Below are 25,765 nucleotides of genomic sequence, written 5' to 3'. Positions count from 1 at the left end.
GGGCAGGTCCACCAGAGGTGTAAAAATGTCCCTTCCTCTTCCTTACATTTCCAACATTTATTATCGGACAGGTGATATATCTTTGCAAGCTTGACTGGGGTCATGTACCACCGGTATATCATTTTCATAATGTTTTCCTTCAAGGCAGTACATGCCGTGAATTTCATTCCGGTGTTCCATAACCTTTCCCAGTCTTCAAACATAATGTTATGCCCCAAGTCCTGTGCCCACTTTATCATAGAGGATTTGACCATCTCATCCTGTGTGTTCCATTTAAGCAGCAAGTTATACATTCTCGAAATTAGCTTAGATTTTGGCTCAAGCAACTCTGTTTCTAGTTTCGATTTTTCCTCCTGAAAACCCACTTTTTTGTCTGCTTTAAAAACTTCCTGGATTTGAGCATAATGCAACCAATCTCGCACCTTGTTTTTTAACTTTTCCATACTCTGTAGCCTCCATTTATCTCCAATTTTTTCAATTATTTCCCAATATTTAGGCCAGTGGGCCTCCATATTGAGTCTTTTACGTGCTTTGGCCTCCATCGGTGAGAGCCACCTCGGAGTTTTACTCTCCAATAAGTCTTTATATTTTGACCAGACCATGAAAATTGCCCTTCTGACAATATGGTTTTTGAACAATTTATGAACTTTAACCTTGTCATACCACAAATATGCATGCCACCCAAAAGCATTATCAAATCCCTCCAGATCAAGGACATCGGTGTTCTCCAATAAAATCCAATCCTTCAACCAGCAGAGGGCTGCTGCTTCATAATATAACCTCAAGTCCGGCAGGGCAAACCCCCCTCTTTCTTTCGCATCTGTTAGTATTTTAAACTTTATTCGGGGCTTTTTGCCCTGCCAGACAAATTTAGATAAATCCCTCTGCCATCTTCCAAAACATTCCACCTTGTCCACGATCTGGAGGGCCTGAAACAGAAATAACATTTTCGGCAATACATTCATCTTTATAGCAGCTATTCTACCCAACAAGGAAAGTTTCAGTCTTGACCATGTTTCCAAGTCTCTTTTGATCTCTGACCAGCATTTCTCATAATTGTCCTTAAACAAATTCAGATTTTTGGAGGTCAAGTGCACCCCTAAGTACTTTACTTTTTTAACCACATTTAATTCCGTTTCTTTTCTGAACTCCTCTATTTCAGTAGTTGTCAAATTTTTTGCTAGGACTTTAGTTTTTTGTTTGTTCAGCTTAAATCCCGCCACCCGACCAAAGTCAGAAATTAATTCTAACGCTCTTTTAGTACTAGAGGCTGGCTCCTGTAGTGTTAATACCAAGTCATCTGCAAATGCTTTCAGTTTATATTGTTTCTCTCCGACCACAATTCCCTGTGCCAACCGGTCATTTCTGATCATGTTCAATAGCACCTCCAGGACTGAAATAAACAACAGAGGAGATAGAGGGCACCCCTGTCGTGTCCCTTTTTCAATTTTGAACTCCTCTGTCACCACGTTGTTTACTATCAATTTAGCTTTTTGTTCTGAATAAATTGCTTCTATTCCATTTTCAAACCCCCGCCCTACTCCCATCCTTTCCAAATTTTTCTTCATAAACAGCCAAGAAATGTTGTCAAAGGCCTTCTCCGCATCAATAAAAATCAACACCGCTCTTGTGTTTGAATTAATCTGTAAAAACTCCAAAATGTCGATGATGTTTCTTGTGTTGTCAAATAAATGCCTACCAGGGAGAAAGCCTGCTTGGTCCTTATGAATCACTTCATTTAAGACTTTCTTAAACCTACTTGCCAAAATGTCTGCAAAAATTTTGTAATCCACATTTAGGAGTGAGATAGGACGGTAGTTTTTAAGTTGAGTTTTTTCAGATTCTAGTTTTGGGATCAACGTGATGAAAGCTTCTTTCCACGTTTCCGGTGCCTTCCTCCCCTCCATAATCTGGTTGCAAACTTCCAGCAATGGTTGTATCAATGAATCCTTCAATACCTTATAATATTTGGAAGTAAGCCCATCAGGTCCCGGAGATTTGCCCAGTTGAAGGTTCTGAATGGCGCATTCAATTTCTTGAGTTGTAATATTACAGTTCAGGATTGCTCTCATTTCCTGGGGTATTTTTTGTAATCCATTAGTTATAACAAATTGGTCCACCTCTGAACTTTTTTGTGGCCTTTGAGAATAAAGTTCTTTGAAATATCTCTGGAAGGACTTTCTAATTTCGTCGGGTTTCTGAACCATTCTCCCTTCAATCTCTAGATTTGTAACTGTGTTAAGTTTTTGTCTCTTTTTCAACTGCCAAGCCAACAATTTTCCACATTTGTTAGCAGATTCAAAGGATCTTTGTTTCATTTGTTTAATTTTCCATTCCACCTCTTGATTTATCAGTTTCGAATATTGTGCCTGGAAAAACTTCACTTCTCTCAATACTTCCTTTGATTTAGGCCTGGATCTCAGTTTTCTCTCTCCTTCTCTTATTTTCTCCAAGATCTTCTCCTTCTTTTCATTCCAGAGTCTTTTTTTAATCGTGTTCTGTTGTATTAGAAACCCTCTTATAACTGCTTTGCTTGCGTCCCAGATTATTCTTTTTTCCACATTTGTCTTTAAGTTTATTTCAAAATAGTCCTTTAAAACTTTTTGGGCCTTCTTAACAATCTCCTGATCTCTTAACAAAGCGTCATTCATTCTCCATCTGAACGATCCGGTTGTATTTAGTCTCAGTTCCATTCTCAAGGCGTTGTGGTCGGAGCAGGTTTTTGGGCAGATTTCCACTTTTCTGGTCTTAGGTGCCAGCCCTCTAGTTATCCATATTTGGTCGATTCGCGTCCATGTCATATGGGCCTCAGAAAAAAAAGTTCCTTCTTTCCCTAGAGGGTTCTTGATCCTCCATACGTCAATCAAATCCAAATTGTCAGTCATTTCAAAAAAGGTTTTTGGTAGTCTGCCATCTTTCGTTATATTAGCACTTTGTGACTTATCCATATTCACTGAGGCGACACCGTTCATGTCTCCCAACATGATAATGTTGTTGTAGTCCAAATAGTCCAGCATAATCTCGTGCAGCTTCTTAAAAAATTCCGATTTTCCATCATTTGGGGCGTAGATTCCTAGAATTAAAAACTTTTCTCCTTGTGTCTGGATTTCAATTGCCAAAATTCTGCCCTGTTCATCTTTAAATACAAATTTTGGGGACAAGTTCTCCTTTGCATAAATCACCACTCCTCTTTTCTTAACTTTATCCGATGAAATAAATTCTTGGCCTAACCTTTTATTGATTAACACTTTTCTGTGGAGTCTTGTCACATGCGTTTCTTGCAGGCAAATAATGTCCAATTGTTCTTTTTTCAAAATATGAAATACTTTTCTGCGTTTTTCTGGAGAATTCCCGCCATTTATATTCCAACTAAGAAGCTGTAGAGACATCCCGGCCTACTTCTTGGGTATCACAGTTGGGTATCTAATTTGTCGTCCTTTTCCGGAAGCTGTGGTGCCGGGCCGCCTCCAGATGGTATGGATCCTGGTGGCAATCCCGGTGGTGGAGGCCAGGAATCTGCAGCTCTCTTTTGGAGGTCCTCCTCGTTGTCGTGTAGGAACTTCTGGTGGTCTTCTGGTGTTTTAATTCTTACCTTCTTTCCTCTATAGGTGAATGACAGACCTTGAGGAAATTCCCACCTATAAGGGATTGCGTTGTATCTTAACAATTTGGCCAAGTCTGTGTATGTGGCTCTAAGGTCCAACAAATATTTAGGAATGTCTCTATAAATTTCTGCCCTTTTGCCTTCAACTTCCAGGGATTTTTTAAAATGTTGGCCTAATATCTTGTCTCTTTCCTCTCTTGTTCTCAAACAAACCAAACAGTCTCTGGACTTATCTTTCTTAACCGATCTTCCCAGTCTGAAGGCCGTCACAATCCTGAAATCTTTATCTTCTTCAACCCCCCAAAATTTAGAAAACAACTCCGTCAAGAATTTCTCTAGGTTGCCCTGTTCCAACTCTGGGACAGCCCTCAGCCTAAGATTACATTCCTTACTTTTCAGTTCCACCATTGACAGGTAGGCTTGCTGTTCTCCTACCTGTCTTTTCAAAGGTCTTACTTCCCCTTTGATCTCTTCCACCTTCTTGCACGCTTGCTCAGCTTTTTGATTGGCTTCCGCAGCTAGTTTGTAGTTCTCCGCCGTAGCTCCTTGCAGTTTCTCAATAGCCTGAGTGTGCTGCGAAACCTGATCTGTTAACTTGCTGATAGTAGATGTAGCTCTATCAATTTTAGCATCTCATCCTTTTTGGAACACCCTCCCTTGTGGAGGGGTCCCTCAGCCTCCTCTCCTGTTCCATCTCCTTGGGAGTCCTCCGGGCAGCCACTGCTGCCGCCCTTGATCTCTAAGCTACCTCACCCTGTCCCAAAGAGAGGTGCCTCCTCGTACTGCCCCACAGACGCCTGGGAACCACTCCCTGGCCAACCCCAGAGGCACCATTCGCCTGGGAAGCTTGTAGCCAGGGCTGCTGCAACAAACAGCTGTGCAAGCCTTTGGGAGGCATGAGTGGACATCAGAGGAGGGAGGGAAGGAAAAAGGGACAGAGGCAAGTGTTGTCCACAGCACCCCTGACCATCATTCAGGTACCCCAGGGTGCCATGACATACTGGTTGACAGCCACTGATATAGCCCATTATATTCGATTATGCGATATCATTAAGCATAATTTGATGATATCATTTATTTGATATCATCAAATAAAAGCTACTGAAGGGAGGGGGCAATGTTTCTTGCAGCCAATGAAGAATTCTACTGTGAGTGGGGTGACATCACAACAGTATGTAGGCAAACAAAGGCAATTCAGAAACCATAGCTCTCACTCGGAGCAGGCAAACTTTATCAACTCATTTTGATGCAATCACAATGGAACAGCCAAAGGGAGGGGACTATTTTCAATTTGATTGGGGGGGGGCAATGTCTCCCTTTCAGATCCATCCTGGGTAAGACTAGTTGCTGGCCAGAGCTGTATGAGAAACTGAGAGTGCTTTGGAAAACTCCCCACGACAGTCACCACAGCTGAATGAATGATCCACACTGGAATCTGAAATGAACCAAGTATGGTGAAACCAGATATAGCATCAGCACCATCAGCTGAATTTCTGGAGGCAAATAAATGTATGAACTACAGTTTGCAATTGGTGGGAAAACAACCCTCTGTGGCTAGTTTCTTTCAAAGTGACTCCCCCCTCCCCCCCGCCAATACTTGTGAACAATTAGTACCCCAAACAGATTACAGTAAAATAGCATGAGTCAACCAGTCTTATGATTCTGGACAGGGCTGAATCATGCCATTCAAGCACCCATAGTTAGCAATACAGCAGCTGAGGCTGCAAATGAAAAAGATACGGTGTCAGAGACACACACACACAGGCAGTACCTCAGATAAGAGCAGATTTCTCAACTTTCATGTGCTAAGGCTAAGGAGACTTACAGATTTTCTGAACAGTGCTAGTTCAGCCTGAGTCACAGAGGCCACTGCAAGATTTCTAATTATCACCCCCCTTTTTCTTTTTCTTTTTTACAATCAGAGGTTCAAACAGGAACACACACTGCTGCTCTCACATTCTCTCTCAGCCTCCTAGAAACAGTTTGAAGTGCTCCTGCTCAGAGGTAGCCAACACAGTGCACTTCAAATACTGGTCCCCCAACTCTCATCAGCCTCAGGTCAGTAGTTAGGAATGATGGGATCTGTAGTCTGGCTGCTCTGGAAACATCTGAAGGGCACCGTACTGGTTGCTCCCAGCTCAGTTTGTGAAGACCAATATCTCATGCACAAAGAAGAGATTGCTCCCTCCCATCTCCTATATTTTCACCTGGTCAAAAGGGGTGAGGGGGGTTGTTTAAATTTTGTCTTTATCTTCAAATACAGTAACGGATATAACTTCACCAGGAATCTCACACTAGAGATAGTTCATTGTGCTGAAATAAGAAGAAGAAGAAGAAGAAGAAGAAGAGGAAGAAGAAGAAGAAGAGGAGGAGGAGGAGGAGGAGTAGGAGTTGGAGTTTGGATTTGATATCCCGCCTTTCACTCCCTTTAAGGAGTCTCAAAGCGGCTAACATTCTCCTTTCCCTTCCTCCCCCACAACAAACACTCTGTGAGGTGAGTGGGGCTGAGAGACTTCAGAGAAGTGTGACTGGCCCAAGGTCACCCAGCAGCTGCATGTGGAGGAGCGGAGACGCGAACCCGGTTCCCCAGATTACGAGACTACCTTTCTTAACCACTACACCACACAGAGTCACTTATGTATGGCTTCATGCATAGGCAAACCTCAAACCCTTTAACTCAGTCTCCATGCTCCCAGTTTCCATCGCCCTTTCTTTTACATCGTTTCATTTGCGCATACTTTGTACAAAGCTTAGCCAGACTCTCACATAGCACAACTTCAAATAAGCAAAGGGGGAAGCATGTCACCAAGTTGATGAGACAAAAGCACACAGAGAGGTATCTCTGGTGATTCTTCTATACTTCCCTTCACCTAAAGAGCTGTCAAAGCCCAAGTCTGAGTACCTTACGGAAGTTATGCAAGACCTTACTATCTGGGCTGGTCTTTACAGACTGCAATTAAGAAAATCTAATTGTTCTAATCTGCCAGTTATCATACTTTTTAAGGAGGTTTGAAAGCTTAGCATGGCTAAACACTTTAGAATACACCTAAAAATAGGAAGAATGAATTGTACAAAAGTATCTACAAGTCTTTATGATTTGGTCTGCACATGGGCTGTATACCTACTTGTGCACTTAAGTCTACTATGTGATCTTCCAGGCTTCAAAACATAAATGCTGCACAATAGACTGGGACATCAAAGAAAAATCTCCAAAATCTCGACATCATTTTTTTGGGGGGGGGGGAGTAGTTGCACTAGATACAATTAGGGGCATGAGGCATTGTTGAAGGAGGTAACTGGATTAAAGAAATCCAGATAAAAGAGATTTCCAAAATAGAAGTGAATAAAGATTAACATCTTATTCATAACATCTCACAGAATGCGTCCATCAATATGAACAGCTTTAGCATTCATTTAAAAAGTCCGTAACTATTAAGTACAGTCCAATCTCTCCTTTCCTAACAGAAAGGTATTATAAAATCAAGTTCAGTCTACCTTTGGTTAGAAATGAACTGTGGTGTGGAAAAATGAATGGGGTTGCTTATAAGGCAAGAATGGAAATATTCAGGGAACTGGAATAGTTTCTCATAAGTCTTTAGTAAATGCAGGAAAGAAATTTACATTACACCTTCCCATTATACACACTATAATGTTAATTTCACATCATTTTTGTATACTGTATCATGGTTATGCTATGATTTCTTATAGATTTTCAAAAGCAATTATCCTATACCCTAAACATCTTCTCCAAGTGGTTGTACCTTTATGCTGGTAAAGAAAAAGCATTCTTGCCCTTTTCAACTGATGAATGAATGTTCAGATCAATGCGAATTAATATGTAGGAAACTAGAATGTGTTAATTATCAAAAGCAGGAACGTATCAACTTTAAAATCATACTGAAAAAAATTAGCCCAGAAGGAAAATGCTTGTTCATGGCATCAAGTTATATCACAATCTTGAAGGCACATAGAGTCAATGTTAGAAACCGAGATATGAAAGCTAGGAGCTAAATGGCACCTTAAACCTAGGTTAAGGGCACAACAACAGAATGAACTGCAGCTAAAATATTATGTTAATTTTTCACATGGTCTAGTCCTTTCCCTACCCACCCTAATATTCTTAAGAGGGTCTCTTCTCCAGACTTCAGAGAGTAGCTGAAAGTGGGGAGGCAGAAAAAGGTCCTCCTTTCCTTCCACTCTGCAGTTTTAATCTGAAACCTTAGATACACTACTGCGCCCAGAGCTCAGAAACTGCTCGTGCTAATGAAATTCCCTGTCACAAAATGTGCCTAGAACAATGGGAGTTTCGAACACTGCGTAGACGGTGTTAAATAAAACTTGCACCAGCAAATCCAGTGTGAGAGTTGACAATTAATCTTTCCAACTACTATACAGTAGTACCTTTTAACATTTCTTAAAACCACCCCTTTGGCCCATACAGGGATTTACAGCTTTATCATTGGTTCAATAGTTAAGATGTGATAATATGTGCTGAGTTTATACATGTGACTAACACTAACTCCACAGTATCGGGTTCTGCACATATATATACTTTTAAATGTATACAAATGGTGTCACTCATAACTAACATGAAAATGATACATGCACATCAATATATTCAGCAATCCTAACCCAATCAACTATACTCCCTGCACTCTCAGTGGCAAGATTTTATTCAGCACATTTTATCAGTTAAGTTTTTTAACATAGGATGACAACTGGTTGCACATGCACATCTTTCTAAAATTCCCACTGTAGAGAAGCTGGCTCTAAAAATAATGGGCAAGAACTTAGAAAAACAAACTTCAGGATAGGGCTTTAACCATGTTGAGACCATTTGAAAATCATCACTGATTTTCATTTGTGCCACTAATGAAATAACTAAATGGAGTGTCAGATTCTCTTGCTTCTATCCTGGACCAAGGACAGGTATTTTGGTTTACAGCACTGCCACTATTTCAAGCATAAGCAGATCCTTTGTATCACAAAAATCACATTCAAGGGATAGAACATTTAAAAATATGGATTGTCTCTCTAGTAACCCTTAATATCCCTCCACTAGAATATTCACTATTGACTTCTATTCACAGAATTCTCAAATTCTCCACAACTCCCTCATCCCTCTAACTTTTGTGTTTCTTTACATCCAGTTAACTACCACAGAAATGACTCACAGAAACAACATAATCCAGACCAGACACTCCAGACACTCCTGGGGAACCAATTTTATAGTCTAAAAAATTGTTTTGTCGGATGGGAACGGTAGGTGATTCAACATGTTATAATTAAACAGAAGTCTCTCTCCTCTGTCTCTGTCTCGATAACACTCATTGAAACCATAGATCTGGTTTGCTTTAGGAACAACTCAGTTACACAGCTGCAGTGGCGTAGGGTGGGTTGTCAGCACCCGGGGCAAGGCAAGTAATTTGCGCCCCCCTAACCCGTGGATTTGCACCCCCTAACCCTAACCCCCAGGTGTTGCGGCCGGTGTGGCCGGCCCCCTGCACCCCCCACGCTACGCCACTGCACAGCTGTAATTAACAAACATTCACTGACACTTTTCTATGTGATTTATTTGAAAACAAGAGTTTTCAAATAAATTGTAAAATAGATTTGTAAAAGAGCACCACAAGACCACCATACATTAGCAAAATCAAGCTCAGTTTCTGATGCTTTAGGAAGATGAGAAAACTGTTTCTATTACACAATAGTTTTTAAAACAGGATCACAGGAGCGCCTTGCCTTCATCTCATGAGGAACTGTTACAAATACATGAGAGATTTTCAGGATTCATACACTTCATTTCCAACAGAAATTATTTCCTTTAAGAACACATAACTTTTGGATAACTCTTCAAAGAGACAAAAAAAAGATTAACCAATTTTAAAATAATCATGTTACTAATTTCTTTTAATCTCTTAATGCAACTTAGCTGCAAACTAAAATTTATCAAGGCATTTTCAAATCTTCCATTCACTTCCATTTTATGTCTTTTTATTTAGATACTGCAAATTCACTTATGTTCTTAATATTAAATATTTTAGCCCACAAAATAACTTTTTTCCCCCAAATAGGAGAACAAGAACATTTTACACCAGTTGCTACATTACTGCTATATTTCCCCATGTATACGCTGTGAGTTTATACAAGTAAACTTTATCAGTTCTGTTCTACAGGAAAGCACAACATGATATTACTGCAAACTTTCCATTCAGGGTGTGCAACTAAATCAAAATCAGTGCTTAATGTAAAACACTTGTGTAAATTTTTCCATTCCAATAATAATTATACTTAGAAAGCTTCTAATTCATAAAAGTTCCTTAAACAAACTGGATTATTTTTTCAACAAATTAAATGTTCTGTAAAACATCTGGATTTAAAACACATTTTGAGGAGAATTATTTTATTTACCATTTCTGCACAAAACAATAGAAGCAGAAAGCAACAACATGAACAGGGCACTTCCCTAAAACATTTGCACCCCAAGCACCGAAAACTGGCAATATTGAATTCATGAAATATATTAAGAGCCTTTTGTCAGCCTCTGGCCCCACGCCCCCAGAATTGTCATATGGCAGACACCATTTTCAAAGCTACCTCTGCCTGAGAGTCCTAGCTTGCTTGCTCACTAAGAAATAAAGAGAGGAGAGAGAGGCACCAGAACACAATGCAGATTAGCAAATCCAGATTGAATCCTCACATTCTTGCTACTTTCTGAAAACTTTGTTTTCTACTGCAGGAGTGGAAAGAATGAGGCGCTTCTATACACCAAGGCAAAGCTATATAACCCACTTAAATACACCATATCTGCAGCCTACTCTCTCTTGCAAATCCTAAGCATGTTTAACTGGAAATACGCCTCACTGGCTTTAACTGTAGAGAGCTAATCTGCTACAAAATACACACACATACCAAAATGTGGCACTTTACAAATGGACGTATTTATTGTGACATAAGCTTTTGTGGGTCAGAGTACACTTTGGCTCTTGGGTGTTATTTTTTTACTGATCTGGATGGAACAGACATTTTAAAAAGTTTAAGATAGTAGGCTTAAATCCAAATGGATTTGAGCAGCAATTAATTTAAGTTTAAAACATGGCATTGAGAGTAGCTTGAGGTGTCATATAAAGTAGGTTTCCTTAACAAGTTATATTTTGATCAGACAGGTAAACTTGTGAATTTAAACATTCTCCCACCAAACAACGGCGAAAAATGACTCCTCATTACAAAATCTAACCATTTTTTTAAAAAAAGAAAATCCTCAAGCTGTGTTTAACTTACCATGGTGTGAAAGGTACTTATTGTTTATTAATATAAACATTTTTGCATTCTAATTAAAGATGACCATATCTTGACATCTGATCTGGAAAGTTGTCTCAAAACCATCTCCATGTCTACACACAACCAGCTTTCCCAACAAAGCCCATGAAAACATTTAGAAAGCTAACTGTGTTGGGGCTGTTTGATGCATACCTAGATCTGACTGAATTCGGAGATGGACGTGCATTCAGGTTCTGAGAATTTAACCTTAAAGAGCATTGTAATAGTCCTACTGAAACATATAGATAGTTCCCATTCTCCAAATTGATTACAACTAATTATAGGACAATTAACCTTCAGAACCTTAGGCATGACAGGCAGGTGAAAGGGTATTAGAACATAATTTTATTAATTTGTCTCCCTTGTTTCAACTCCCCTCAATGTTAATAATATCAAAGAATTTGCCATTCTTGTGCCTTTTTTTTTTTTGCATAGTAAAAAGTTAAAACAAGTGTTGTGTTAGAAAAACAGAACTAATTGGGTGAAAAGCTGCTAATCATATGACACTAAATATTTGCACCAGTCTAACTACCTGAAATCATGTTCTGCAAATAGCAATCAGAATATCCAATCCTAAACTTGTTTACTTGTTGGTGTAGCAAATATTTGGAACTGACCACAGAGTGACAAGCTTCTGCCACTTATGCATTTTAAAAGAAAATAATCAAAATTTTCTGATGCATTCCTAATCCAGTGCCTATTTATTTGGGAGTAAGAAGAGAGACAACTCAAATGTAAGAATGAGCATGCACAGAATTGCATTAGCTTGGCCTTCTTTATCTAGCATTCAACACTTTTAGGAGTGAGCAGTGCTTTTTTTTCTTTAAAAATGTTTAGGGGAACTCTCATTTTGACTCAAGAAAATCACCATTTTATAGTTCAAATTGGGAAAAATTAATACAATAAATGGACAAAAGTACAAAGATTCACAAAATGTTTAGGGGTATGCATACCCCTGCGTACCCCCAGGGGGGAAAAAGGACTGGGAGTGAGGATTTATCAGTGAGAAGTATACGCTGTACACTAAGAACTGTTACCAATTTAACACCTACCAACAACACTGTGATCAAACAGTTTATTTCCATATAGCACATGACAAAATTAGGACGTTACAATTAGTTATGTGGAAAATAATAAAAACACTGGGGTACAAATGTCAGTATGAAGTCTAGAATTTCTAAGCAGCTGTTGCAAATCAGTGTTTTTGCTGCTACAGACTAACACCAAGAATGCAGTTTACATGTAATCTCACAATATTATTTCATTTAATGGTAAGGCATTTCTCATGTTCTGAAGCTACTCATACAAATGATCTGAGTAACAAGTTCCGGACTGCATAAGTTTTCTCACATTAAATATTCTCTCCACTTGATTATCACACTACCAAAATTCTATACAAATATTTCAAACACAACATTTCTCATATTTCTGCACTATTTCTTTTAAACTTTGGAGTAGTTTCTTTTAACTAAAGGCATCTATAGGGAATTCCCTACAGTACTTCTTTTCAAACACCAGTTTTAACTTCAGTTTTTTAATCCTAAAACTAAACTGTGCATTTTGAGAAAGTAACATGCCAAAGCTATTTCTTAGACAGAACCTCAAAAATATGTCTAGAGCTTGCACACTACTCAGGAAGTCAATAAATGTCTCTACACGCTCAGGAACTGCATGTTCAATGCATTCCTCCCAAATGCAAAGCAAATTTTACTACTCTGATGCAAAGCAGGTATGAAGTCAGAGCCTTCAACAATAATGGGTATTGGTATAACTAATTTTCCTGTGTACTACAAAGGCTTGCTACATTGCTTGTGATGAAGAATGACACTTGCAGGAGAGGGAAGGGAAGGAAAAAAGAGAAAGACCACAAGCACTTCACCCATTATGTCAGAGATTTGGAAACAGTCTGCAGCAGAACTTATGTGCTTATGTGTTAGACAGCTGCAGTGGTAAAAGAACAGTTGCTTATGCAGCAATATTCATAAAGCAAATTGGAATTCTACAGATCAGGAGCACCATACATTATAATAACCTAAAATATCACAACTTTTTGAATGTGCTTTGCATAGAGTAAGAGAAAAACCCTCAGATGAGTAAATACTACACAGCAATCAGAACAAAGACTAAATCTGAAGGCAACATTAGCACTCCATATAAAATCACACACCTTCATGGACCACTGCCTTGTCTGCGAAGGGGCCTGAATAACTCCAAGAGGCTATGAGCCATGCTGTGCAGGGCCACCCAAGATGGACAGGTCATAGCTGAGAGTTTAGACTAAATGTGATCCACCTGGAGAAGGAACTGGCAATCCACTCCAGTATTTTGCCAAGAAAACTCCATGGACATAAAAAAAGGTAACCTTTGAGAAGAAAGTGAGATTCCAAGGCATGCTCTGGTTCATGAGGTCACAGACAGTCGAACACGACTAAGACGACTAAACAACAACAACATAGAATCACACATCTGCCATGGATCCATAAAAAAGCCCAAACTACTCCAAAGGAGTACAGGTCATACAGGTTGTGTGGTAAGGTCCTTTGGCAACAAAGATCTCCCATCTCTGGAGTGTGAAGTAGGTGCAGATTGAAAGTTAAGAAGTATCTTTTAAAACTTCTTTAGCTCTGAATACCAACCAAGCATCACAGGGCATGCCATGGGCGTGCTCATTTTCAGTTAACTTTTGGCTGGTCAAAATAGGAACACTAAATGAATTGCTAAAAATGTTAGCCAGCATAATGGCTGCAGTCCTAGGCATGTTTACTTTAATGCAAACCTCCCTGCCCCCCCCCCCGAACCCCATCAACTAAGGTTTTACTTCCAGGCAGTTGTGTGCAGGATTGTACTATAAATGGATTCTCAAGACGTCACAGGAAGCCTTTTGTTAAGGCATCATGACATTTCTAAGAAAATATCAAGTTGATGAATTGAAAACAATTCTTCACAACCGAATCCATACCGGAGGAAACCCTTGATGGTTTCAAGAATGAAACGACTCAAAAGCACCAAAAAGAGAGAGAGGCAAACATGCAGCTAGCTACTAAACAACATATCGCACCACAGCCTAAACTTAAGTGACGCAACCTCACTCTGCTTCTGGGTCATATGAGTAAATCGACTGTAGTAAACAAAAGAACATTAAAGTGCTCACCTTAATTTTTTAGGGACAGAATAATCCACTTCCATGACTTTGCCATGCAACTCCGCTTTACCTTAAAAGTGTGGAAAAGAAAAAGAAATGTGGAAGCCTTGTGGTGCTCAGAAACGAAACTCAGAGCTGAGGGAGGGTGGCACACTTCTTGATTCGCCACAGTCCACGGCAGAGCGAGGACTGTGGGGAACGTAGCATCAGGCATCAGTTTTGGGGTGAGAACTCCTTGAAAGTAAGTTCCAGCTCTGAAAGGATTTTAAGCACTTTGTGAGGGAAGGGTCTATATTCGGGGTGGGCGTGGGGGGCACAGACTCCTTTTGCCCAAAGGAATTACCCCTCCCTCTGCCCGTGAAACCATCCTTTTGACCTATTCCTTGGCTCAGTCCTTTTGATCTGAAAGTTGGGAGCGTTCACATGAACACGCACTTCGAGGCGGGAGAATACTGCGCGTCCGGCTCCCGTACCGCCCCCTCAGCTCGAAGCCTTCTACCCCACACTGTTCGTATGAATGCCCCGCAAACTACCGAGGAGCCGGGCAGCTCATCCCCACGCCGGAGGGCTCTTGCGTGGGTGAGCTCGCCCTGCCTGATCTTCCTGCCCCCCGATTCCACCCAAGAAACGGCCCAGCCGCGCGCATCAGCGAAGGGCCATCCGGACTGCGCGCTGCTCTCCGGCCGGCCTTTCCCGGCGGCTTCCAGCCCGGCCCACTGAATCCCGGTGGCCGGGCTCCCTCCCGGGGCTGGGCCAATCCCCCCCTCCGGCTGCTCCGGCCTTGCCTCGGCTCACTCGCGGCGCAGCTGCCGGCCCCAGGGCTGCGCGTCGCTCGGGCCCCCAGGCACGTCTCGAGCTCTTTGCTCCGGGTCCCCGTCGAGTTGGGACAGGGCACCTCGTAGAAAGGTGCCCGAGATCTAGTGGGTGCCACGAGAGCTGGAGGGAGCCGTCCCCAGCGCCCGGGAGCCGCTCAATAAAATCGGAGAAAAAAATCAGCGAAAAATCCCTCCCTCGCCCGCCGGGCCGCTCGCCGGAGCGCAGCGCGCGCGCGGGGCGAACGGGAAGGGGCGCACGGGGCGCGGGGACCGGCTCGCAGGCTCCCAAGGAAGCATCGCCCTCCGAGGGGAAGAGAGAACCCCGTCGGTCGGCAGGGACCCCCGATCGCCGGAGGTGGTCTGGGTCAAGCGGGGAGCCCCTTCGCCGCCACCGACTCCCGCCCGAGCGGGGATTCCCCTGGCCGTGCAAGCTGCCTCGCGGGCTCCGAGGGGCCTCGACCAACCCGGGGGAAGGAAGGGACGGCAGCCGGGGATGGTGGGGGGAGCAAAGTAAGCGGTCTCCGCGCACGCCCCCCTGACCAACGCGGAGCGCCGCGCCTGCAGGCTTACCGGAGAGGGTCTCGATGGCGCGGATAGCCCAGTTCTGGTCCGGGTAGTCCACGAAGGCGTAGCCGGACTTGAGCAGGACCTGCCCGGTGAGGGGCAGCTTCCTGTCGCCGAAGAGCTGCCGGAGCTCCTCGGCAGTCACGGCCGGGCTCAGGTTGCCGATGTAGAGCTTGTTCATCGTCCGCCTCTTCGGGACGGGGGGAGGGACCGAGCGAAGCCGAGGCCGCCGCCGCGGCCGCCCCCTCCTGCTCGCCGGCCACCCACCTACCTAGCGGAGCCACCCAAGCCACTACCTCCCCGCCAGCCGGCCCGGCCCAGCGCGCTCCTCCAGCCGCTCTCAACAGCGCCCCGCAGCCGGGCGGGCAGCGAGCGAGAGAACGCGCGGGCGGCGGGCGGGCGGAGCCCAGCCCAGCCCAGCCCCACGCGGACCCTCCTCCGAGCTCCGGGTCGCTGGGGCCCGCGTCTCCCACTCCCGGGACCGGCAGGAGGCAGCGCGTCTGGTGCAGACCTGGCCCGGGCGCCCGCCGAGAGATGGATGGAGCGGCGCGCTGGGCGAGCCGAGCCGAGTGCCAAGCAAGCGCCGCCCCCTCGCTCCTCTCCTCTCCTCTTCGCCCGGAGCACGTGGCCACGTGCCGCGCGGGGATGCAGCCCCGGAGCCGAGCGGGCGAAGCCTTCGCTCCCGCCTGGAGACTCGGCGGACGGAGGCGGCAGCAAGAAGAAGTCCTGGCCCACGCCGAGGCCGGCGGTCCCGGACAAGCCTTCTTCCTGGCAGCGAGTTGCAAGAAGAAGCGATGCTTTTTCGGGGCATTCATGAGCCAGATCGTAAAAGAGCCCCAGATAATAATGATGATGATGATAGTAATGATGCTGATCTAAAACAACTGGCAACTTTTTTTGCGCGCGCGCGCTCGTTGGGTGCGCGTGAGCGCAGGGCGACTTACTTTTACCCAGTCATAGGACAAACGGGTCATGTTTACGTGCGGGTGTGTTTATTAAGTCTGAATGCCCCTGGAGGGCAAGACAAAGCCTTGTTTACTTTCTCTGCTTGGCAGGATTCTGAAAGCGAGCGCGACTTTCCCCTTAGCCCACGTTTCTCCGCTGGGTTTGAGTGAGATTTCTCTCTCGCGCGCTCTGTCTGTGTGTCTCTGTTAGCGATTATAGCCTATCAGAAAGGGCGAAGGATTGCTGTCCTGCGGGCAAGCCGCGCTCTACCTCCTGCTCGCCCACTTCCGGATTCACACGGCCCCGTCCAGGTCCGGGGATTCCCAGCTCCGCGTTCAAAGCCCCGCTCGCTCTTTGGAGGGAAGTCCAAGGACTCATCTGGAACGATTTATTAGAACGGAGGTGTTTGGGCTCCAGTGAAACCGGAGTCAGTGCGATTTTGAGAGCCTGCTTAAACACTACCCTCTCGATCCCATGCGGCGTTTACTCGGGAGCAATTTCTCTTGACTTCCATGGGAAGATGCGCTCAGGATGGTGGCGCGACTGTGTTGAAAGTATCCTGACCGAGATACAAGGGCGTCAGCTGGGGAAATAAGAGCAGCGTTGTGAAGAAGATGCCCACCCCACCCCCCCTCTCAAGACGGCGGTGGCGCCTGGCTATCCAGTCTGTGAATGAGCAGTGGCAGAAGAAGCACGATGATGGCCACGTGTAGGGGAGAGGGGCTCTAGTTCAGTGAGGGGGGAGGGCATCTGCTTTGCTAGCAAAAGGCCCCAGGTTCAATGTCCGGCTAGGGCAGGGAAAGTGATCTGCGTGAAAAACCCTGGAGAGCTGCTGCTGGTCAGTGTTGACGATCCGTGGCTAGAATGGGCAGACGGACGTTCCTGGAGTTTCCCTTTCCCCTTCGCAGAAGGCTCAGCAGTCCCGTCTGTTGTGAAGCCCGTCTGTCACAACTATCCCTCGGTGGGGGAGACGCTTCCCCTGAATTTATTGGCTGGGTAAATAAAAGCAACGCGGCGGCGCGTTTCCGCCCACCTTTAAAGATGTTCGTGGCGACGTCACGGGCGGATCCGCCGCACGGACCATCTCCTTCCCGTTATTCATGTCTGTCGGGATTAGCCACAAGGTGCTCGGAAGAGGAGCCAAAGTTAGAGGCATGGTTGGCGAGGAGAGAGGAGGGCTCAACGAAGTTCTTCTGCGCAGGCTCCGAAAGATGAATGGAAGATGCGATGCGCCTCGTCGTGTTTCTGTGCATTTCCCATTCATCCCGAGTGAGCTTGTGAAAGACATCTTTCACAGCTCAAGGGGATTGTGTTACGATGCTGAAGATGGTTCTTGGCTCCAAACGCTCTGTTAGGGCCAAGAGAGTAGATTGCACGTATTTCCCAGGCAGCTTAGGCTTGGGCTATTTTATTTTATTTTATTGCTTTTTTAAGAAACCTCCCCCTCCCCTCTTCTTTTTCAAAACATTTTTCAAAAATACATTTTATGCTGCGGAAAGATTGGATATGCCCACTGAGCAGACATGGTCTTGGAACCATGGATGAGTCAGAGTTGAGCCCCCCCTCCACAAATAATAAACAATACTTTTTAAACCAAGAAACAATTGGTCTATATTTTCAGTTATATATATAGACTGAAATCACAAGACTAATAACTAAGTGCTCATTGCCTCTAGCTACTTATTAATCAGAAATATTTCATTTATTTTGACCCTTGTCTAGATAACAGAAAAGGATATTTAAATAAAATAATATTGCATTAAAAAATTCAGGCTAACTGGATTTACTGAAACATCCCAAAGAAAGAGTTTATCTACTGCAGAGCTTTCCAAACTTTTCATGTTGGTGATATACTTCTTAGACATGCATAATTTTGCAACACAGTAAATCAGTTTTACTAGCAAGTCGGAGGTTAAACTAACCCATTTCCAGCCCCGGGAGGAATGTAGGGAGCATTCATGCGACACACCTACACACTACAGCAGATACACTAATGTGTCGCGAAACACAGTTTGGAAAGCTCTAGTCTATTGACTGTTGCATTAATGGCTCACCTTTTCTCCAAAGGAGCACAAGGTGTCATACATGACTCTCAATATCATCTCCTTATTTGTTTGTTAGACAAATAGAAAAGACCAACTCTGCATTTTGTAAGGATCTTAAGAGGGACTGCAAGAGACACTTTGCAGATAATGAGCAACGCCATCCGCTGCATACTTATTCAAAAGTCAGTACTTTGTTCAACAGGCTATATTTATTCCCTTGTAAATTTGAATAGGATTGCAGCCCTATTGAAAGTGTGACACTGCTATTGCTTTTTGGTATTCCCCACCACCACTAATGAACCAACATGGTTACCTGATTTTTATTTTTATTTTGTCTTTACATGTGTGTTAACAAAGTTTGTATGCATTGTATTTAACGCCTTGTTTTTCAACCAAAATCAGCTTCTGAAATCACTTAGAACAAAAGGAGGCTGCAAAGTGAAAATGCTAAATTACAAATTGTCAAGAGGTTCAGTGCTATCACCTGTGGCTTGTGTAGGACAAAGGTTTTCTTAAAATTACGCTACATGTTTGGGAGGAAGCATGCACAGACAACCCACAAGTAACATTGGAGAAGGTTTGAATACCACTGTGTGGAATAGAGCTGTCATAGTGTCACCAGACCAGAAGACTCCAAACAAGTGAGGCACCTTGCTTCTTGCATGAGAAAATCAACTGTTAAGCAAAGGAGAGGGCCAAAGACCCAAGGACAAGTGGGACTCACAGCAGACATCTCACAGAGCTAATCCTGGCTCCCATCTGGTAGCTCAGTGGAAGAAGAGCCCTCAAACTGGAAAAAGGCGACTGCAATTCAAGCCTTGTCATGTGGGAAACTTTAGGTTGATGTCCGCAAGGCAAGACACTGCTGCAGAAGATGACCAGCTCAGAGGCTTCCAAGTAGCTCCACACAGTGACCATCAAACAAAACTAGTCTAGATGTGGCACAGGACCATTAGCACCAGAATGTATCTGGCCTGGCACAGCCCCAGGGGCAGCTTACATCACTGCTGCCATATACTATGGAGAAGAACTGGGCACCTCCAGGAGAGGAGCACTTGTAAAAGTTTCACTCTAGTTGGCTTCTATATGTGGGGTGTTGTACGGGAGGTGAGCTACTGATGAAATATTCCTTTATTCCCACCAGCCCAGATTACTCCTGGAAAAACTATAATAAAGCAGATTTTCTCTTAAAGGGTTACAGCTGATTCTAGGAAATCCATCCAGTCCACAACTTTTTCCTCCATATTCAGAAGTACATTATGTTGCATTCATACTTGCTTGGGTCAATATTCCACAACATATTTTCATTTAATATATACCAGTATACAGTATATATATTTGCAGTTAACTATGGGAACAAGTATGGTCTATAATGACTAACACACGCTCTGCAGGATTTCAGACAGGGTTATTTCCTAGCTCTACGTGGAGATGGTAGAGATTTAACCAGGGACCTTGTGCATGCAAAGCATTCCCTGTAGTTCTCTGCTAACTTGCTAACTGCTGCCACATTCCCAAAATTTCTCCAGTCTCTTTTCTAAGTATGGCTTTGAGCTACACAATGTTTCGGCTAATTCCTCTTTTTATGTGTGACTGATTAGTCATGAAACCTATGTGATTCAACTTGGGCTACAAACACTTCAGGTTACAGACTCTGCTAACCTGGAAGTAGTACCTTGGGTTAAGAACTTTGCCCCCGGAGAACAGAAATCGCACGCCGGCAGCGGGAGGCCCTATTAGCTAAAGTGCTACTTCAGGTTAATAAAGGACCTCTGGAATGAGTTGAGTTTGTAACCTGAGGTGCAGTGATGCCTCGGGTTAAGAACTTAATTCATTCCGGAGGTCCGTTCTTAACCTGAAACTGCTTTTAACCTGAGGTACCACTTTAGTTAATGGGGCCTCGCGCTGCCGCTGTGCGATTTCTGTTCTCATCCTGAAGCAAAGTTCTTAACCCAAGGTACTGTTTCTGGGTTAGCAGTCTGTAACCTGAAGCGTCTGTAACCTGAGGTACCACTGTACTACTGTACTGGGCAATTCTTCCAAGGTTGGTTTTGGTCCCAGCACTCTCTAGGCAGAGACTCCTCCTTGGCTATTAAATTACAGAGTTGGCAAGTCTCTTTTTCTGCTACAGTGAGCTCAAGTCACTCTAGGAGTGACTGCCAGACTACAGCTGCCAGACTCACAAAACACCACAAGAGTGCGCTGTGTGAACATGAAATCTATGTGCTGGTAGCATTCTAGTGCATGCAAATAGTCACCCAACTAGCACTGCACATTGCACATAGCATTTCCACACTTTGCAAAAAGGTAGAGAAATTGCAGGTGATAATGGTACACTTATTGCAGAGGTAGGCAGAAGATAGATTAGGATGTGCGCTCAACCCACCCTTTCCCCCTTTAAATTATGACAGCTGAAATGAAGCATGGTTGGGATGATTAGGAATTGAACTTTGTGTGGGAGGACTGTGAGCTCAGTTCAGTTCCAGTAATCAAAATAAATTATTGTCCTCAAACTCAGACAGGTGCTCAGGGCAACATCTTTCAGCATGATAACCACCGATGATTGACGTAGGTGTGGTCCCGCCTACGTGGGTGGGGGGAGATAAAGCTCTCTGGCCCATCAGAAAGGGTTCTCACCCCTGATCTCCAAGAAGAACAGGAACAGCAAGGTGCTCTAAAAAAGCTGCCCAATATATACAGTAGATGCTGAAGATCTGGCATGTTGCTGAATCCATGTATTAGATCAGGATAGGAAGACAGCTAAAAATGTTAGCTTCTGAAAATATTGGGGATGTACCAGCCATGTAAGCTCTGGAAATTAATTGTGGCCCATCTATTTCACTGCAACAGTGAAATGATAGAACCCATGATAGAAGTAGATGGTTTTTGGAATTCTGCAACTGATTATGAAGCTTACAAATGGGACCTGAAAATCTAGCAGTGTTCAGTGCTGCTTTCAGTGTTCCAGTTAGCCATTCATACTTTCTTTCAGTAAATTGTTCCCCTGCCCCTTGTCCCATCCAAGTCAGCATTTTATGACCACCAAGCATGCCCAGTTCTCACTTAGCTGTTTCTGCACTCTCTTCTCCTTTTATCTATCCCCCTTTTTGTGCTTTGGCAACCTTGGTGTTCCCCAAGCCTGTTGGTATTTCACTCCATAGATGATTCTGTTTTGGCTGCATAAGCAACAAGACTCACCTGTGAATGCCAAATTAGACAGAAGGGTGTAACTTTAGGAACTGATGCCTATGTTCATTGTTTTCCTCTTCCCTGAGGTGCACAGGATGTTAGGGGAGGGGCAGTACCTCTGGGACGCAGGTGGCGCTGAGGTCTAAACTACTGAGCCTCTTGGGCTTGCTGATTGGAAGGTCAGCAGTTCGAATCTGCATGACGGGGTGAGCTTCCATTGCTCTGTCCCAACTTCTGCCCACCTAGCAGTTTGAAAGCACACCAGTGCAAGTAGATAAATAGATATCGCTGTGGCAGGAAGGTAAATGACATTCCTGTGTGCTCTGGTTTCCGTCAGTGTTCCGTTGTGTCAGAAGTGATTCAGTCATGCTGGGCCACATGACCCAGAACGCTGTCTGTGGGCAAATGCCAGCTCCCTTGGCCTGAAGTGAGACGAGTGCCGGACCCCAGTCGCCTTTGACTGGACTTAACTGTCCAGGGATCCTTTACCTTTTAAACCTTCAGTACCTCTGGGGCAGTTTCTCCCCCTTTGGTCCTCACCCTGCACTCATCTCTCACCTGTGGCGCCTAGTAACAACAGCGGCCATACCCCAGGAACAGCTTTGACTGGCTGGCTAAATCAGGTGAGGGTAGCGGATGGGTCTCAGACCCTTTGTGAGTTAAGGACTTCCTCTGCATGGAAAGATAGGATCTGGCGGATTGAGCGGACGTGACCAATAGTAGGTTCTGTGGTCAAGGAGGTGGTTTCAGCACATGCTGTAGAAGGAAGTGAGGAACAGGTGAGGTTCTTTACCCTGGGAAGGTAGCCCATCTAGAAGGAAAACTGATCCTATACCTCCACTGTCTTGTGGGATATCCTTGGGAGAAAATGCTGAGGAGTAAACCTTACCCAAATCCAGAGTGTAGTCCCTTAGATGGTTGGCTTCTTGTATGTCTGCTTCTGGCAACTCCTGCAGCCAAACTGGTATCAAACATATTGTTCTGCTTTCCTTTGGACCACCTCAGCAAGGCTGAGATGTAGGTCTTACCATCTGGGCAGCCCAGGACCTCCATACATGCTGCCCGGGCTTGTACCCTAGGGAGGTCACTTTGGTGCTGCTAAAAAAGCGGTTTGACTTCACCCCTGGAAGCACACTCCTGTCTCATGAGACAGATGCCAACAAATGTCCTCTTCCCTCCAAACCCATTTTTCCTTTTGTATACCTTCTTTAGAATTCTAAACGTGTGGGCTGGAATATATTCATTTTTAATCTGTGTACGCTTAATACGCTTTAGGCACGTTATAAAAAAACAGGCCTAACAACTGCTACATCACAGTTTTGGGATCACAACTCCTTTTGGAGGTGAAGCGGCAGCAAAGTGTAGGGCCTAACATGCATACCCAGTGAGTTTTTGCTTGGGTGTACATATGGAAGATCTTGCAAGTGGGCACTTTTAGTGCTGCTGTGGAGTACGAAGAAACATTTGTGCTGTATTCAATGTTTTATATAGCACTGCCTCCACCTCTACTGGGTAAGTGGTTGTCAACCATTTGTCTTCATAGGACAATAGCTTTGCAGCATTATTTCTGGGTAGTTTGGATTGCATCCATGCTGGTGAATGTAAGGGCAAAGTGTCCTCTTCATGCTCTGCTGCAAAGCCTGGGCAGGCCTAGGAAGGCTATTACGTCTTGACAGTATGAATACAGAACGGCAATTAGCTTCCTTGATTGTAGGGGTTTGCTAGACATTGTATAGTCAGTACCTCTACTGCCTGATGGGCCCACTCTCAATTTGTTTCATCAGCTTTCATGCACACTGAGTAAAGTGGGCTGTAGAGGCAACAGGTTTATATATGGCAACTGGCACACACATAAATGATATGGGGTTATGGTAGTTTTCAAAAAGAGCATGGTGTCCCTTGGTGCTTGGGGGCTTCAGCTGCACAACAGTTGTTAAAAGAACAGCATCCTTACGATTCATGAAGCCTGGCAAATAACCAGAAGGCAACTTTACATAGCACAGTATCAAGTTGCCTAGAGCAATGGGAGATTAAAACTCATCTTTAAAGAAAGTTAAATAAAACCCCTTTTTGTTCACTTCAGGGAATATTTAATTGCCTTTGATTTCTAGAGTCAGACCCCATATTCATTGAACCAATCTTGTCTTGACAGTTATGGCTCAGGTTTTTTAAGCTGTCTGCTTAGCAGGGCCCAACTGCTTCTTGATCTTTTTACGATTAGAATGGGGAGAGAATGAGTCTGAAATAACCTGAGTAATGCTACTGTCACCTACATGGATGACCCTTCTAAATCTAATTCAACTGATGTATGCATGAAAGTTGAAGACCACTCTAGTAGGTTACATGCTCTTGAGAACGTAAAAAAGGTAAAGGACCCCTGACAGTTAAGTCCAGTCGCAAACGACTCTGGGGTTGTGGCGCTCATCTCGCTTTACTGCCCAAGGGAGCAGACATTTGTCCGCAAACAGTTTTTCCAGATCATGTGGCCAGCGTGACTAAGCTGCTTCTGGCGAAACCAGAGCAGCGCACAGAAATGCCATTTAACTTCCTGCTGGAGTGGTACCTATTTATCTACTTGCACTTTTGGGCGTGCTTTTGAACTGCTAGGTTGGCAGGAGCTGGGACCGAGCAACAGGAGCTCACCCGTCACGGGGATTCGAACCACCGACCTTCCGATCGGCAAGCCCTAGGCTCAGTGGTTTAGGCAACAGCACCACCTGAGTCCTTGAGCTCTTGAGAAAGCTGTGCCAAATCATGTAAGGAGAAAAGCAAGTAATACTTGAGAGCTGATGATTCTGTGTACAGTCAAACCTCAGTTCCCGAATGCCTCCGTTATCGTACATTTTGGCTCCTAAATGTCGAAAACCTGGAAGTAAATGCTCCAGTTTTTGAACATTTTTTGGAAGCCAAACGTCCAACGTGGCTTCCGCTTGAGTGCAGGAAGCTATTGCAACCAATCGGAAGCCACACCTAGATTGCTGAACATTTTGCAAGCCAAACAGGCTTCCAGAACGGATTACGTTCGACAATCGAGGTTTGACTGTATTATTTTTATTCAGTCAGTCAGATCAGGCCTGTTTTAAAATTGGCCAGCTTTACCACACAATAAACATGTTAACTGCTGACCACAAACCAACTAGAACTCCTGTGATGTAACCTTTTGTGGACCAGAACCAACTACCACATCTACAATGTATATCCTCAGTTGCATATTCCCCGACAGACATAACAGGCGAAGTGCACTGACACTTAAAGAACCTGTAATGTGAGTGGTTCTAGTTCACATAAATCTTATGCCACAGTAAGTCTTGTCTTAATGTGTCACATAGCTTTTAAATTACATCTCTGGATACTGCAATTAGGTATGTATCTAGTCCCCCCTGCCCCAATGGAGAAGAGTTGGGCTGTTGGTTTAAAGTGTAAAGCTCATTCCCTATTTTTACAGATTCTTTAAACCCAGAATGTCATTCATCTACCATGTAAAAACAAAAGAAAAAGAGGGATGCCTATATAGCTAATGTTCTTACTAAGTATAACAAACAGATCACTTTATGCGATGACACTTAACCACAATGCCTTTAACATGGGCTGCATCCAAGATTTTAATTGTATAGCATTTATCAGGAGAGAAAAGTACTATGCGTTGAAAGCTAACTCACCTGGTAGTGAAACTGTCTTGTTTAGTTTTAAAAATAGGGCTTTGCAGTAAATTAAAAGGCCAGCAGGCAAGTTATTTAAATGCCTGGTTCAGAGTTAAGAGTTTAACATTTCTCATGTTTAATTGTGTGCAACTCTCAAGCTCTCAGGAGCACATATTTGTTGTCACCCAGCAACTGGGTACTGAGAATGTCTAAAGTAGTTTCCTCAATTCTAAAAATTGATTTCAGAGGATAAGATGGGTGAGAAATGGAGATGAACCTATTTTACTGGGGCTTTTATTTTGTGTAATAAAGCTATACATTTGATAGCACTGAAATAAGAGCTCCCACATAAACAGGAGGATTCAAAATGAAGCACCTGTGAAATACACAATACACTATTACATGTTAAGTGCATGTGAACTATTAATGCAGCTTTTAAAAACTGATGAGCTTGAAGTCGTCCCCCCGCCAACATATCCTTAAATACAACACAAGAACTG

The 25,765-nt window shown here is 43.9% G+C and overlaps 1 protein-coding gene across 2 annotated transcripts in view; it reads right to left on the bottom strand.

Annotated features, from left to right (window-relative positions):
- IGF2BP2 (insulin like growth factor 2 mRNA binding protein 2) overlaps window positions 1-15,959 on the bottom strand; it is a 67,907-nt gene extending 51,948 nt beyond the window's left edge. Inside the window, exons 1-2 of one of the 2 annotated variants that reach the window (XM_081910448.1) lie at window positions 15,452-15,959; window positions 14,076-14,136 (exon numbers count right to left, since the gene is read on the bottom strand). In XM_081910448.1, the coding sequence (XP_081766574.1) occupies window positions 14,076-14,136; window positions 15,452-15,626 (236 nt within the window). In that variant the 5' untranslated portion in view covers window positions 15,627-15,959. The remainder of the gene's footprint in view (window positions 1-14,075; window positions 14,137-15,451) is intronic. The other variant, XM_081910449.1, reaches the window with a different exon arrangement.
- Window positions 15,960-25,765: the final 9,806 nt, after the last annotated feature.

Source organism: Podarcis melisellensis (genome assembly GCF_964234715.1).
Source record: "Podarcis melisellensis genome assembly, chromosome: 5".
In the NCBI taxonomy this organism is placed as follows: Eukaryota; Metazoa; Chordata; class Lepidosauria; order Squamata; family Lacertidae; genus Podarcis; species Podarcis melisellensis.
This window is presented reverse-complemented; position numbering and strand designations above follow the sequence as displayed.